General features: G+C 37.2%; 1 protein-coding gene across 1 annotated transcript; it reads left to right on the forward strand.

Annotated features, from left to right (window-relative positions):
• The first annotated feature begins 364 nt into the window (after window positions 1–364).
• On the forward strand, window positions 365–14,819 carry LOC145781862 (polyphosphoinositide phosphatase-like). The gene is made up of 19 exons (XM_082593544.1): window positions 365–621; window positions 1,236–1,334; window positions 1,648–1,765; window positions 1,982–2,138; window positions 2,368–2,532; window positions 3,050–3,177; window positions 3,607–3,707; window positions 4,370–4,538; window positions 5,400–5,497; window positions 5,954–6,052; window positions 6,841–6,992; window positions 7,495–7,689; window positions 9,146–9,329; window positions 10,180–10,366; window positions 10,818–10,995; window positions 11,403–11,471; window positions 11,991–12,165; window positions 12,462–12,568; window positions 13,046–14,819. The coding sequence occupies exons 1-19, from the start codon at window positions 520–522 to the stop codon at window positions 13,206–13,208; spliced, it is 2,646 nt and encodes an 881-aa protein (XP_082449670.1). The 5' UTR covers window positions 365–519; the 3' UTR covers window positions 13,209–14,819.
• The last annotated feature ends 1,703 nt before the right edge of the window (window positions 14,820–16,522 follow it).

The raw sequence follows: 16,522 nt of genomic DNA on the forward strand, positions 1-16,522 counted from the left end.
ATTGTCTGAATTTATGTTGTTGTTTCTTTGTTTGTACCATTTTCTTTCTCTTTCTATCTTAAATTTTCTGAAAGTGTTGCAACCGTGCCAAATTTCTTTCCACTTATTAACTTGCTTCGGTCACAAGCACGTTTTAACGTTCGCACTTTGTCGCTTCTACCTTTTTCTCGACATTTGCTATGTTGATGTGTAGCCTATTGTTTTGCCGTGATGGTAAAAAATAAAAATAACTGAACTGAACAATTGTCCACTTGGAACGCCACAGAGACAACAACAGTGGTGTGTGTGAGAATATTCTATTTGAATACCAGATGAAACTCAGTGAGAATTATTCTATTTGAATACCAGATGAAACTCCGTTTCTGGAGGAAAATGACTTGAATTTTAGCCACAGTTTCTAATTTAGCTCGTTGTGAAGCTTGGAGTTGGAGATATTGCATGATCATCAGCTTTCTGAGCTGTTGTTTTGATTTGTCTCAGATATAGCACATTGCACCAGTTCCAAAGCAGTGAGACTTCATGTCTTTTGAGAATACTGTGTATTCGGACCTGGTCTCTTCTAAATTTGTTTGCTTTAAGATTCGATGGATTCAAAAGTTAAAAATTTATAAGACTCATAACGTAAGTAATTGCTATGGCAAGTTTTTTTTAGAAGATAATAACTTAATGTTATTTTAAAGGCAATAGCGTTGCCAGATAAGGAATTCTGCCTTAATTTGAGAAAAGTTTAAAGCTGTCGAAAGCAAAAACTTGTATTTTAGAATTTTTTTTAGTCTTGGGCAAAGATCAAAACCCTAACCTTACCTTATCCCTTCCTAACTTTAATCCTAACTCTGGCAACACCTGATTGTAACCATGGCAACAAACGGGTAAAAATAGCCGCTTCATATTTTAAAACATGATTTCCATAAGTGATAAATGTTTAAAAAGTTTTATTTATCAAGCTAGATGACCTAACCAAGTAAAGTATTGATAACTGTATTTTAAAACAGGTGTTTTAACCGGGTTTTCAACTAATTGCCAACACAGAAAGATTTAACCAAAACTATGCTTTGCTAGGTCACCAGAAAGTGTGCTGTAAAAATATATTCTAAACCTTATTTATCATGTTTTCGGTAACTTATAAAGTTTTATGAAAGCTTATTTAGCATACGGTAGATTTTAACTAAAGCACACATATGATTAATGTTTTTACATTATTAATTAAGCGGATTATGCCTTTTTTTTTTGTGCAGAGATTGTATGTGGTGGGATCAAATATTGCAGAAACAAAATACAGGATTTTGAAAATTGATCGAACTGAACCTTGGGAATTGGTCCTTATTGAAGATGGGGTATATAATACACCTATGTTTATAGTAAAAAAAGGATATTTTATTTGGAGTAAAATAATATATATTTTACTCCAATAAAACAATGAAAACTATTAATACTACAAAAAGTGCTCAATGCCAAGCAAAAAGGCAAAGCAGTTGATTTATTTTACTCCAATATGTATATATAAAACAAGTTTTGGATAAATCTAATGCAATAGAATCAATTTTTTGGTAATGTCGTGATACCAGTGTTGCATTTTAATGTCTTGCCAAAGAACTGTAGCATCTTCATTTGAAGGTGTTTACTGTGATGCAATATATATATTCTCAGGTTGATTATACTAAAGCACAAATGGCTGGCACAGTCACACGTTTGTATGGGGGAAACAGCACAGCAACAAAATGGAAGAAAGGGTTAGAAGAAACTATTTCTGCACATGGCATAGTGGGTAAGATTACCCTGAGTAGCCTAATTATATATATCTTTTACTGCTTTTACTATTTTGCATAATGAAGTTGTATAATGAATATTCATATAATGAAGTTGGTGATATAAAATAAAAGGTATATATATTTGTTTTTTAACCTTTTAACAACACGGTTTGTTAAACTAACTTTAACAACTGCTTATGTCTACTTTTGTGCTACCTCATGTATTATTTCAGGATTTGTTCGATTTTTGGAAGGGTATTACATGATTATTATAACAAAACAGCGGAAAGTTGCAGAAATTGGTGGTCATAGCATTTACAAAATAGAAGACACAATGATGATATATCTTCCAAATAGCAATATACGTCAAGCGCATTCTGATGAAGCCAGGTATTGACTATTATATTAAATTATTCAATTTGTTGTATGTCAGGGTAAAATGTACTATTATTGTTGTAGACTTAACTATTTTAATGCTGATATGTTGTAAATTTTAAGTAACACTCATAAAGTCATGAAGTTGATATATTATACTTACTGGGAATGTACTCATCATCTCAATTCAATATTGGTAGTGATTTGACTCAACATAGTTAAACAACTAATGGTAATTTTTCAGGTATTTGAAAACCTTTCAAACTGTTGATCTCTCCAGCGACTTCTATTTCAGCTACAGTTATGATCTCACTAATACGCTGCAGCACAACATGGTACAGCTTCACAAATGCACAAACAGCACCACAGAAGAAACTGCTGAAATAGTAACCAGTCCATATTCGAAAAGGTTTTTTACTACCTGTGTTTTCTGTACTTTTTATATAGCCTATTCTATTTAGATTATTTCACACTAGAAGAGCACATTGCATTATTGTATACGATCAGAAGTATGAAAAGGGATTTTTTCTGAAGAACACTTGTGAGAAAGCTTTTTGTGCATTTTGAGCTAATTAATTTAAAATTTATAGCTAAAAATAAGCATTAGAATTCATTTGGTAAGTGGTAGATATCTAGCTGACAAACGAGCAACGTTTTTTTAAGTGAACGCTGTGTTATTTTTTACCTTGCTAAAATGACTGCAGTTGGATGTTGAAGTAGCATGTATTAGTGATCATTGTGACTTTTATAAAAGTGTGTAAAAGTGCCATTGTTTTTCTCTGCAATTTGGAGAAAAACAATGGCGCTTTTACACAAAACCCTTGCTTAAACTTGTGCGCTATGAACTGAAAATTGACAAATTGTAGTCATAAAACTTAAATGAACTTGAAATCATTTATAAAATGTACAATGTACATTATATACAGGAGAGGCAGGACCGTGCTTCCCTGTGACCGTTTTGTGTGGAATAATTATTTGACGGAGCCACTCGTGTCACGATGTATCAGTTCTTTGTGGATATTGCCGGTCATCCATGGCCATATCACACAAAGTTGTATCTTTTTAATTTTTGTACTAAATGGCCACTATACAGGGCTACTTTCGTCATAATGTGGAACCAGTGACGTCACTTCACTTTGCAACATCAAACAATTTATGATGCTAACTAGCAAGCTTTCATGTATTTTCAGATACGCAAATATTCGCTTGTGGTGTGTGTAGTGTGATTTGGACTGCATTTTTTTGTTGTAAGGGAATGCATTTAACGTTTTTATACATTCAACGTATGTATTGCTTCTACCTTGTATCGTTGAAATCCAAATTGGTTTCATTTTTGAAAAAAAAAATGTTTCAACGAAACCAGACCTCATGTTACCACTTAGCCACTGCGTCCTACTGAAAGCAATCTTCCAATCGACTTCTCCAGGCAACATTGGTACACCTGGTGCTTTTTTTTTCTTAACATTCCGACAAAAACGATCAGGTATCAACGTTTACGGACAGTCAATCTACATAACTTTGATAGCACGGCGATCGTGTCTTTACGCTGGAACGAGGTTCATGAAAAGAGGATGCAACATTAAGGTTGGTCAATCATATTCTAACGTGGCTATTTATGGAAATTATTGAAATTTGTACATACTGCGTGTTGTACAAAAATTTTTCTGTATACTGTGTAACGTATATGATAAAAACTTTCTCCGTTTACTTTTAAAATCTCGTGTTTTAGCTCGAACATTCTAAACTTTAAATTAAAAAAGAGGGGGGTTTGCGACACTTTTAAACCTTGAATGGGCGTAAAGTCCACAAGGGATCCACGTAAAGCAGGTACTTAAAGCATCTAAATATAGTGAAAAAAATAGTTGAATCAATTTTAAGATATTAACGTCTACCCTTTAAAGTACGTGTTAAATTGAAGAGAAGGAGACATTATTTATGATCTCTGTTAAAGAAGGACCTTTAGTGCAAACTTTAAAGGGTAGACATTAATATCTTAAAATTGATTCAAATATTTTTTCCCCATTCTAAACTTTGTTGATGTTTAGAAAATAATCTAATTTAATATTTTGTAGTTTGCATGTGTTAATTGAATGTTAAGGAAAACTGTTTTTTTTTTAAATGATTGTGGGAAACATTACTTTTGCAGTATCGTTGTCTGAAACGCTGCATTGGTTTTTCTTATTCACTTTAGAGATGTATGAAATTTTCGTTATTTTCCAATCAAAATTTTTCATTTCACTTGACAGGGTGACGTAGCAAACGAAGTTGAAACTGAGCAGATAGTTCATTGCGCCTCCACTTCTTCAATTCACCATGCATCTTTCACTTCATTTGTGCAGCATCGAGGCAGCGTTCCCGTCCACTGGCAACAAGACATTTCAGCCAATGTTGTTCCTTCAAAGCCTCCAATCACCAGTAATGCATAACCTTTTCCAATGTTTCTGCATCGTTGCTATGTATACGGTTAGGGGAAGTGAAAAAGTTCAACGTAACTTTTACTATAAGAACATTTCAGTGGGGTCACTATTACTAGTAACGTTGACAGGGGAATTCAGAGGGTGCTTTTGGACCCGGGCCCGAGATAATTTTAAGAAGGTCCCGTTACAGCCTTTCCAAGAGGTATGGAAAATTGAAGAAACCACCGCGTATTCTTTGGATATAATAATGATAATGCTTGTTTTCATGGGTCTGCTACTATTCGGTGAGTTCCTAACCTCTAACCCCTAATCCTAACCCCTAAACGAAAAAATCCCCGTTAAGGGATCGGACTCACCGAAACGGGCCATTCCGTGTTTTTATATAGTGCTGTATCCAATATCCATCGCAGAATGCGTTGCTCCTCAGCGCTTTACAAAGCAGACAGTGTCAATGCAGCCGTATAGAGGTGCAACTGAGTACATTATTACCCGAATCCATTCCATTGTTCAGTGCTAAGCAGGAATTAGATGCAGTACCATTTAAAAAAAGTCTTTGGTATGACCCGACAGGGTATCGAACCCATGCCTACCGACTCAGAGGCGGACGCACTAACCACTAAGCCACCGAGTCAGATATAGTGCGTTTTTCTTAAAAGTGCCTGATTTGGGGCTCGGGGATTTCATTAGTACCTGGACCAAATCATCCTCTCAATGTCTTTGACTACAGTAATTGTGCATATTTTTGAGATTGTCGTAATAATTTATGTAAACTTCGCTCATAACAGCGCAGTGTTGTATCCCTTGTGTATGCTTTTGCACACTCTGGTTTGTTTTATTAATAAATACATTTTCTTTGAAGTTACTAACGACAACCCGTACGCGCAAGCCACCGCGAAGCACTTCAAGCATATGATTGAAAGATACGGGACTCCGGTCACTGTTTTAAACCTCGTCAGGGTGAGTGTCATTGCTTATTTCAAATCAAACTTGTGACCGCTGAAGCGCCTGAATTTATAGATACGATAAAACGAGTTGAGTGTGTTTTGTTTTGTAACCTACGTTTTCTGTGCATTGTCACCTATCATCATGTGCCGTCTCCGAGCCGAAGGTTGGCTATCATTTGCGTCCACAGGTCACGTTCCCCCGCTACTCTTTTTGCTTCTTCGATGCTCGCACCGTTTTCCTTCCATCGTATTCATAACTTCGACAACCAATTGATACAACTGGCCTTCCGAATCTCTAAAAATATGTTCCGAAATTCCATCTTTTGTGTTGCTAAATCGTTTTTTCATCTGCCTTGTAGCCCGTATACCAGTGTTAATTTTCGCCTTAACAGTTTTTCAGGTAACTCATTCCCGTAGTTCCAATGCTGGGATGAGAACCCTCACGAATTATTTTTTATTGTTTTAACAGAAGAGAGAGAAGAGGTTTCGCGAATCAATCCTTGGATCCGAGTACAAATGCGCCGTGGATTACCTCAATCAATTTCTCAAATCAGACCAACAGATTGAGGTGCGTACTTGCAGTAGATGGTGGATACCTCTCAGCCCGACAATCAGCAGTCGTTGAATCAATGTGTTATTGTTGCCAATAAATTTAACGTGGAATGCATGTTTTTTCATGCCAAGTTGCAGCTCATAAAACAGCATGTTTTTGTTCGCTTGAAGTCACAATTTTCCAAAGTCTAATGTGAGTTAGTATTTTAAGAGCTCACTAAACACAAATTGTGAGGCAATGGTTGAATTAAGTTATACAGTAGTCCCCGCTTATTAAGCCCACGATTAATAAGCCCACCCACTTGCCCAATTTGGTCCAATCCGGAATTACTGAATGTATAGGGATGGCAAAGAATCGTTCCCCACTTAATAGGCCTAAACTTGTCCGGTCCCGAGCAGGATTTAATAAGCGGGAACTACTGCAATTGGTGCATGGACAATCAGGCGTGCTTGTTTAGTAGCCTACTTTATTCTTTATGTGTGTGACACGAGTTTAGCAACTTAAATGTGTGGCTTACGATATAGTATAAATATTTACTGTACAATCTTCTACCAGGTATTGTTGATGTTTCTACTGTAGACTGTGGGCCAATGTATCTGCCCCTATCACGATTGTATTGCGGATTTCCTGTGGTTCATGTGACTGTGTGAGCCATCGTACGTAGTCAGCAATGAATTTTATAACAGCATACAAGTTGTCATTCAAAATACTTTCGCCTGATCAGCGAAACTAGTATGCTTTATGCTGTATAGCCCAACTATTTTCAAACCAGGAAATTAACTTTGTGTGTTTTATATTTTCAGTACTTTGCTGTTGATATGGCTCACCTTGCACGCGGGAGGAAGGCGAACGTGCTAGCAAAGCTTGCTCGCATTGCTGAACATTGTTTGCAAGCAACCGGATTTTTCCAGTCAAAACCGGATTTATTTCAGGACACCCTGAATCAAGATTCCAGGTATTTTTAGAGCAATACGGTACCAGTTAAACACATTCTTTTTGCATTATTCCATTAAACCAGTCCTCATTTACCCAATGCAAAAAAAAAAATTTGGCTTTATAAATACACTGTGAAACTGCATTGAGTCAATAGTTTGCGTTGACGTCTTGGGCTTCCGAAAACCACTTCTACCATTTGTTTTTTGAACTGAAAATTACTCAATGGTAGGTTCCCAAAGAAATTTACCTGAACTTTTAACTTCAGTCTGTCGCCAATGCGCCCTTATCATCATCATTTTGCCGCTTCTGAAGTCATTTTTTTTTTTTGGTTATCTGACCCCTTCACGCGCACGATAGATATAGTTTTGTGAACAACTTTCTCTTCAGGCAGTGTTGTTTTCCAAACCGAATGCAAGGGATATTTTTTTTTCAAATGCCTTTTTTAAGCTAATACATTAAATAAAATCGTATGCTTCTTCACCATCGTTAACCTGTCATCACGAAACCTTCATGGTTTAAAGGTGGCAAGAGTTGGGGGGTCGCAGACTGTGTGGATACCGGGTGCAAACAGGAGTGCTGAGGACCAACTGCGTCGATTGCTTGGACCGGACTAATTCTGCTCAGTTTATCGCTGGCAAGTGCGCGCTGGCGTATCAACTTTATTCGCTCGGCGTATTATCCGAACCGAATATCAGCTTTGAAACGGACGCCACGAGGTAATTCTGATGTAATTAAGGAAATAGCATTTCCATTAGTGACCTTTGTCACGAGATTGAACTTAAGCTGTTCAGTTAAACCTGTGTGAACAATAACTAATTGATACTAAGATTCTGGTACTTTTCCACAAAGCGCTGCTGCCTCTGCACACAATGCTGACAGTGTTTCTCGGCAGCAGAGTGGAGCAAGAATCGACAGTGAGCGATAGACACGTGTTTCGTCCATGAGGTTAGGCTCTTTGTTTTCATCAGTAGGAAAAGGTGAGTCCCGTTCAGGGATGGATTCAGCCTTTAATTTTTTTGGGAGGGTGCTGCTGAAATCTATTTTCATTCAAGGAGGTCCATCAGTGTGGCACTGTCAAAATGTGTCTCTGCTTTATTTGGCATACTGATAAGCATTCATGTTGTTAATACAGATGTTTTTTGTTTAATATAAAAAAGACCTGAAAACGGAGAAAGTGTGCATGAAAAATCAAGTCTTAAAAACAAGCATAAATAAAAAACACTTATGGTATAACAAAATTCAAGAACGTGATGAAACTTTGGGAAATATTCTTAAGTTTAAAAACATGAGCAGTACAAAACACATGATTATTTCCATTGGTACACATTCCATAATCTACACAGCACCAATTCGTTACATGCTGAGATAAACTGATATTTTTTTGGGGGGTGCGCACAAAGATTATTGATATTAGACTAAATATAGTTAAGCTGATTAGCTGTCGCATGAGTAGAAAGCCAATAAATAGGCTGCACTGCTACTGCTACCATCAGTAGCACAAAGAAAACTGAAAATTTTTGCCGTTTTTGTTGAACAACCTCGGTCAGGGGTTCTCAAACTATGCGTCGCGACCCCTTTGTGCGATGTTTCAATTTTTCAAGAGCGTCGCACAATGATTTCTTTCGTATCTAAACTTAAGTAATAAAACGCTTACAGATATTGTTATTGCTTGACATTTGCATTAGAAGTCATTATATAGGAAACTGCAGCAGCCGATTACGGTTTAACGATTACATAACGCAATTCTAATTCACTTCGCCAAGAGACAAATGAAAGTAGAAGACACAAATGAGTAACTAAACATAACTGAAATTCTTATATCTGGGCACGTCGCAAGCCCAACAAACTTTTCGAAAAGTGTTGCAACGAAAAAAACTTTGAGAACCACTGACCTAGGTGTTGCGTCATAAACACTTGAATCTCCTCAGAATAAAATTAATTATCACATAATAATACACATTGTGTAATCTGAAAGTTTGCGCAAATTGTAGTATTTTAACTATTGTCAAATTTAAGTGAGTTTCTCGCGTACTACCTGGAAGACTTCCGCCTACCACAGTTTGGGAACCACTAGTGTAGACAAAGTGATCTGTTCTGTAATGAGTACTCAGCCTTTGTGCTGACGCCAGGTAGATCGCTTCTACCGATGCTGACAGCTTTCAATCAACGCAGCCTCTACGAAGAGATGTTCGAGGCCCACGGTGACACAGTAGCATTGCAATATGGCGGCTCTCAGCTGGTCCACACGATACAATCGTACCGGCGCACGGTCGCGCCCTGGGCCTCTCATTCCCGCGACATCGTCACAACAATTTCAAGATATTATACAAATACATTTTCCGATGCGGACAAACAGGTAGGTGATTAGAGGCAAAACATTAGGGTACGCGAAACTCCGCTTTTCCGGCCACAATAGAAAGATTATTTTTTTTAATTTTTACGCCTTGTTATAAGCTTCATCATCAGTATGTTCGTTACTCGTATTGAGGGTTGGACACAATGCGTCCTTGTTCTCGACCATGAGCTGTTCGTACTGCATTTTTATAACTTAATTTTGTGATGTTTGAAGTCCAAATCATTCTTGGTCTGCCTTTGTTTCTTTTACCGTGTATCTTCCCTTCTATTAATGATCTTTGCAACGAGTTTTGCCTTATTGTGTATCCGAAGCTTTGCGTATAAGCTTGCTTTGAACAAAACACCTAAAACTGCTTATAACTAATTTTCCGTCCTCTGTATAACCTAAAAAAGTGCAACATTTTGTAAATCAGAAAAAGTAATCTTTCTTGTGTGGTGGCTAAGTCGGGTGTAGTTTCGCAACTCCTGATCTGAAATCCCTAGTCTGTGATATAGCTTTGTTTTTATTTCTTATGTATAAGAATTGGATTTCTACCGTGTAGTCGAACATAAATGATAGTGTAGGGCAGGCAAACAAATCTGCATTATGGGTTATTTTACTGTGCAACTTTGTAAGTGGATATGTCAGACTCAACCTGTAGAAAGTTGTAAATGAATTTGTGCAGATTCTTCTACTGTAGCATGACGTTACAACGATGCAAAAACAACCACCTCTGCTACACCGACCAAAGTAGAATGCAACTTTTTTTTATATGTTTTCTATAGCAGTCAGATCTCTTTCCGGGAACATATTAATATGCAACGTTCTTCAGTCAGAAATAGTTCTTGCAAATTTTTGTTTGATTTTGCAGTCTGCGATGAACTTATTTCTTGGAGTCTTTCGGCCTTTCTCTGAACGAGAAAGTCTCTGGGACATTTCAACTGATCATTATCTTCACAATCAAGATGCGGACGTTTTGGAATCCTTGTCCATACATAACTACACAAGATGGTGGGATCCTGCCGGGTTCTGTTCGCTTCCTTTACCTTTTGAAATGGGTAATTTCCCTGTCAGACTGTTTTTGCCTTCAAAATTGACAATTTATAGATTTTAATGACACCTTATTTTCTCCTATTCGATTTTCTGTTAACTACAAGTTAATGTTAAGTTATACTGAACTTGGGCCATTGATTTGAAGCAAATTCAAAACACATGAAGCATATTGTGTGTCTTTGAATCTGATTGGCTGCTCTATTCCTTCCAAAAGGTTCCCTGTGTGTTGTTTCGTTGGTGCGTCATAAGGAAGCTACCCAATTTTTACCTGCAGTCTGTCTGCAGATTCAACGTCTGCAGACGCTGAATCAATGTAAAAAAACGACTGATTTGCTGTCTGGGTAGTGTGTTTCAGCCGTTTCCTGGTTCACATGAGATCACATCGAGGCTCAATCACTCAGGTATCCCGCTTTTTCAACTCATTTATTCCACAAGTAAATTTCCTTTGTTGCAAAGTGAAAAGCATCAACATGACGAAACAGTCTTCTGGAGACAGCCCGTGTCACAAGCGTCGTGGCGGTAGTGAAAGCCATTGCAAGGAGTGTACGGACTGGTACGATGATCTCCACAACCCGTCCCAGCTTACGGTGTTTGAAGATGTGTTCGCATTGAATTTGGCCAGCACCTATACCAGGTATGGCAGTAACTTCATCCTCCACCATTATATTGTCTGAGTTTATTTGGAGTTCACGTACAGCTGCTGCTATTCAAACTTTATGCTGCGTGGGAAGGTTGAGATATGTACATTTCTCATAAGCTATCAGTCTTTTTCAAGCTTGAAATTGGTAGTGTTATTTTAACCTGAAATAAACCAACAAGAAAACCATTCGAGACGACTCCTTATTCACTCTCAATGTATCACAATGAAACCGGCCCTGGCATAGCTGCAGCTGCCTAGGAGGCCACCCCACTACCCCAAGGTGATAAAAGGCAGAATCCCTGAACTGGAAAAGAAAGGAGGGTGCACGAACAAGATAATGAAAGCGGACAATTACATTGCCATATTTTTGTAACCTGCCACATTCATTTATTGGTTTTCAGAAACTTGGCAACCAGCACTCCAGACGATAGTCCATTCGCTGTGCGCAATGAAAGCTGGCAGCATTTAAAGTAAGTGATAGACTAAAACGGGATGTTGACATACCTTCAGAGAGCTTTTTTTCATAGTAGCAGAGCTATATGGAAAGATGTCAGGATCTCGGTATTAGTTAAATTAGTTATTAAATTAGTTAATAGTTATTGTTCACACGTATGCGTACGATGACCTCACATTCCTTTTAAAATGTGCATGATGTAAAAGTGTTTGTGCAAGGGAAGCTGGTTGAATGTCTTATGCAAAGGAAGGTTACTGTTGCTTTCTAAACCGAATATTCCCGACTGTCAATTCTTTTTATTTTGATTTAACTTGAGAAGACGTTGAATCGATGTAAAAAGAACGAAGTTTCTTAGCTGAAATTACACTAAAGCAAACAAAGTCAGGCTTTTTCATAGAAGCACAATAGTATATTTGCTGCTCATTTTCTAATCTATTGGTTTAAATTGCATTAGTTATATTATTTAAGTCAGTCTAAAACCTCAGGTGCAATCCGTTTCATTGTACAAAAACTGAACTAATTTTTTTTGCATCAGGAAAGAACATGTTCTCACCAGTCCCCCGCCGTCGTTTACGTCATTGGACGAAAGCTTGAACGAATCTAGCGATAGCGATGACGTTTCATCGAAGCAAGAATCGTTTGAGATCGACCGCGCATCAACTTGTGATCAGGCTAACCTGCCTCCTTGGCTTCGTACACCTACGTTGGAAGTACGTAGTAAGCTTTCTCGTTTTGTAGAACACCTATGTCTATCCCCAGACAACAAATCAACCGCATTTTACATTGATTTAACGTCTGCTGACGTAAAATCAATGTAAAAAACGGCTGATTTGCTGTCTGGGTTGCTATCCGTTCTCTCTACACTGAGCTGCTAAGATATTTTTTATCCGCCATGTTGTGTTAAGCTGCTTGTTTTTCTCCGGCTCGATTGAAATGCATGACTAAGGCAAGTAAGAGGCTTGATCATTTTTTCATTCATAAAATAGTTGACAACTTGTGTTTTTAGGATTTTTCGGCAAAGGTCGCCTATGGCGTAGACTTGGATAACTACGCCACTGCTGAAGATACGGAGCAATATGAAAGTTACGTTTCCTGCTTGGACTTAGACAATGAGTAAGCGGCGTTTTTATTATTGAACAGAACATTATTGATTGTTATTGTTAGTTGAACATGGTGATTTAAAACTTTTCCCGCTCCTGATTTTCAGTTTTATTAAACTATCACCTTGTAATTTGCGCTTCAAAATTTCACTAAATTAAAAATACCAAGATGTAACATACGCAGCTCCGTTTTTCCGGTCACATTAGAAGGGTCAATTGCCAATTTGACATTATTACGCTTTGCTATATGCTTACTTTCAACTAAAAACCTTTAATTGCTTAAAAACTAACTTCACTAGTCACTAGTCTTATATAACGTATAAAAGTGTATTATTTTGTAAATCAGAAAACAAGGTAACCCTTCTACTGTGGCGGATAAGCTAAAAGTGGATGTTGTTTCGCACCCCCATGATCTAAATTCCTTATTCAACCTCAAGTACGCTCTTGCTAGTTAGCAACAATTTAGTGAATATTGTTAATGTTTTCAAAGGTATTCCCAAACCACCACATGTGACGATGACTCGTCGTTGTACGTCGAACCACCAACGGTCGATCCCGAATCTTTAAAACTATACAAGGAAAGTGTCCATCACACTTACCGTGCCGACTATCAGTTTTATGTTGACTATTTATCTCGCTGTGAACCGATATAGCATTTCAAATAACTTCCGCTGCTGTGTATTCCCACGTTGTTAAATGATTGCGAATGGACCTAATGGAAGGTTGTCAGTTTGTTAGCAGGCGCTTATGTTTTTTAGAACCCTGGCCTTTGCCTTGAAGCACGTAGGCTATTTATTTTGAGTAAACATAGCCTACTTTGCGCTCAAACTGTAGAAACTAAACTCATGCTTTGAAACCTAAAGTAGCAGCTACGACGAACCTCCCCAGACAGCAAATCAGTCGTTTTTTACATTAATTCAACATCTGCAGACGTTGAATCTATGTAAAAAACTATAGATTTGTTGTCTGGGTCCACTGTTTTGGCCTAATGTGACGGTTTAGTTCTTTGTTTGGCGCTCTATTTTTTTATTTAGCCTAATTTTGAGCTAACTTTTTTCTGCGCGAGTTAAAACGCATCCGACTTGTGTGTTGTTGGAATATTTGCTTATGATAGAAAAATGTATTGTTTTCCGCTTCCAGCCTTCTTTTAATGGTTTTGCCTGAGAAAAGCTGTTGTTCATGATTTCAATGAACGTCGTTGGAAATTAAATTATTCACAAATTTATAGGCCTTTACTATCGATCTATTTCATTAAACTGCTGTAGTTTTATTGGATTGCTATTGTGCAATGACTCGTTCGGTGTTCTGCTAGTTATGAGATTTTTGTTTTATGACGCTTATTAGAACTTATTTATGTTTCGTGTTTTATTTATTCATTATGTTTACGAAAAAACATTCCTATATGTTGTGTTTTGTAGGCTGATGGCTTTGTCATGTTTGTACGATTGCAGTATCGGTTGTGTGTGGTTTATACGAATTACATTTTATTCGTAAATCAAAAACTATATCTGAAAGTTTCATTTCGAGTCTGTAGTCTTCGGTAGCCTATATCCTCTCAGGTTTTTGAACATTTCATGGAATTGTGTTACAATTTACAGGTTACCGCGAAATAGTGGGCTCTGCAAACAAAACAACGGCTAGATGGAAAGCAGAGTTGGATCATCGTAGTTTTTAAGTTGAATTACGTTACGATTACACTATGACTTTTTTTAATTGCGTTTCAATGCAGAGCAATGAAGAAGTTCGTTTTAAACCCCCACTTTAGCCCAACTTCCAGACAATTGTTCACCAAATCAAACGTTATGTAAAACCATTCAGGTCTACTGAATCTTAGCGTATTACGTAATGGAATATTTCTAAAAAATGAGCAGATTGCACAATCGTTTGCAAGACCTGTAAAACATTGCAGGCGCAGCATAACATGACATCATCGTTAAATCTTTAATTACGATACAGGTGTAAGCCAAACTTGAACAAGTGTAAGCTAAACTTGAACGGGTGCTTGAATTGCTTATCATTATTACGTCACATAAGCTGCTTACGTGCGTTTGAGATATTGCAATGTATTCTCGTCATTCTTAAAATTGTTACTTGAAAGTTGGTCGCATATTTAACTGTTTTGCTTAGTGCTAGCCAGCTGGACGAAATTTCCGTCTTTATCCAAGTAATTTGCATTGTGACAAGTTTAGTGGTGTATCGCGTTGCACCCCAATTTCGACAGCCTTGGGCTATTTTTACAGAAATACAATTCTCGAATAGACGTTTTCGGAAGAGTGTTTCTTTTCGGTCATTACATACAGACGAACGGATCCGGGAACTTTATGTTACAATTTTCCCACGAAGACATTATGGTTTACCGCTGTGACCACTTACCAAATGGTAATTATAATTTGGACAAAAACTTTTTTTAAATTAGAATTACACAACACCAAAAAGTTTCAACTATAATTACAATAACATGTAGTTTTTTAATTAACTGCGGTACAATCAATTACAATAGTAGACTAATTAATCCAACTGCGATGGAAAGGCCATGGCTTGCATCTGAGCAATTCAACGACAGCTCTCCATTCAGCAGCTCCCAATCAATGGAATAGGTAGAATAGAATAAGGTATTGCGACCGTGCCAAATTTTTTTCAACTCAATAACTTAGGCTACTTCGGTCACAAGCACGTTTTAACGTTCGCGTTTTGTCGCTTCTACCTTTTTCTCGACCTTTGCTATGTTGACGTGTATTGTTTTTGACATGATGGTCAGAAATAAAAACAACAAGATTTGGCTACCTCATGTTTTCACCGGAAACTCAATTTCGATAATCAAGCCTACATCGGTGGTTCAAAGTAGCTCATGCTTCCATAGTAGGCTAGGCTATGCAAAACTACCTGGCTGAGCTTCCGAAAAAGCTCAGGTTTTGGTTAAAAATTCCTACAATCAATATTGCAAAGATAAGTAATTATATTATAACTGATAAGAAAATGTTCGGTAGCCTTGCTGTTGTGTTAATAACATGCTGAATTTTCCAATTAGGCTACTTGCCTGAGCAAAGCGTGTGCATTCTGTTTTGAGGACGCATTAACATAGAACTTTAAAGCTGTATTTTGCATTTGTAGGCTACTGTCTCATTACTCGTCAAACTGTCTTCTGACCTTTTATAGATTAAAGTCAGACCTGTTTTAACCTTCTTCTGAATTTATGCCGAAGGCCGTTTGAGCTCACTCATTTTTAGTCTTTCCAATAATTTTTTGCTCACACGGAATAATGGAAATACTGCTACAGAAGGCCCATGCACAGCAGAAGTAGGTACAGTATTATCATTTTTTTATTTGACTTCGAAGCCCTTTGTATTGTTAAGGACCTGTTTAAAAAATAAATTAAACAAAATTGTTGGTGAAAATAAAAATATTTTCACTTATATTTTTTAATTGCTGAAGTTTTTTAAGCCATTGGCAACTCTAATTTAAGGCACACCTTTTCGTGGCGAGGTCTTCAGAATTCAGTTCAATAGCAAACAAGGAATTAGTTGGTTTGGTTTTGCAAATTCTGAAATTTTTCTACTAAACAATTGAGTGGGATTTTAATACTACTAATCTTAGTAATGACTAGTAGCATCCCATTTAATGGAAAAATTGATGTAGGCCTAAAAATTGTCGAAAAAACTTAATTGAAGACTAATGTCATCCCTATCAATAACAAAACTTAAACATTGTATGTATTATTGTTTTATATCCTATTTACGCCTTAATTGAGTGTGATAAATAGTCTCACGCTAAGATAAAAAGTGATGATGCTTGATAAGATGTCTGTTCGACAATGTTTAAAAGGGGTGTCAACCTATTTCGTCCCCTGAAAAGATAGAGAAAAAACAACAGAGCCAAAGTCGCTGATCAGAGTTGCCGCAAGCATTTCAAATTTTTTTCTAGAAAAGGTCAAGAGAAAAAATACAGAAGCGCCGAAGTCGCTGATCGG

This window comes from Aplidium turbinatum, chromosome 13, assembly GCF_918807975.1.
Source record: "Aplidium turbinatum chromosome 13, kaAplTurb1.1, whole genome shotgun sequence".
Classification (NCBI taxonomy): domain Eukaryota; kingdom Metazoa; phylum Chordata; class Ascidiacea; order Aplousobranchia; family Polyclinidae; genus Aplidium; species Aplidium turbinatum.

Excerpts from the sequence above, each read along its gene's own strand:
- LOC145781862 (XM_082593544.1), top strand. The coding sequence starts at position 520 with ATGTCTTTTGAGAATACTGTGTATTCGGACCTGGTCTCTTCTAAATTT. Across the intron at positions 622-1,235 it reads AAATTTATAAGACTCATAAC|AGATTGTATGTGGTGGGATC; the intron begins GTAAGTAATTGC and ends TTTTTTGTGCAG. Across the intron at positions 7,690-9,145 it reads TTTGAAACGGACGCCACGAG|CCTCTACGAAGAGATGTTCG; the intron begins GTAATTCTGATG and ends CAATCAACGCAG.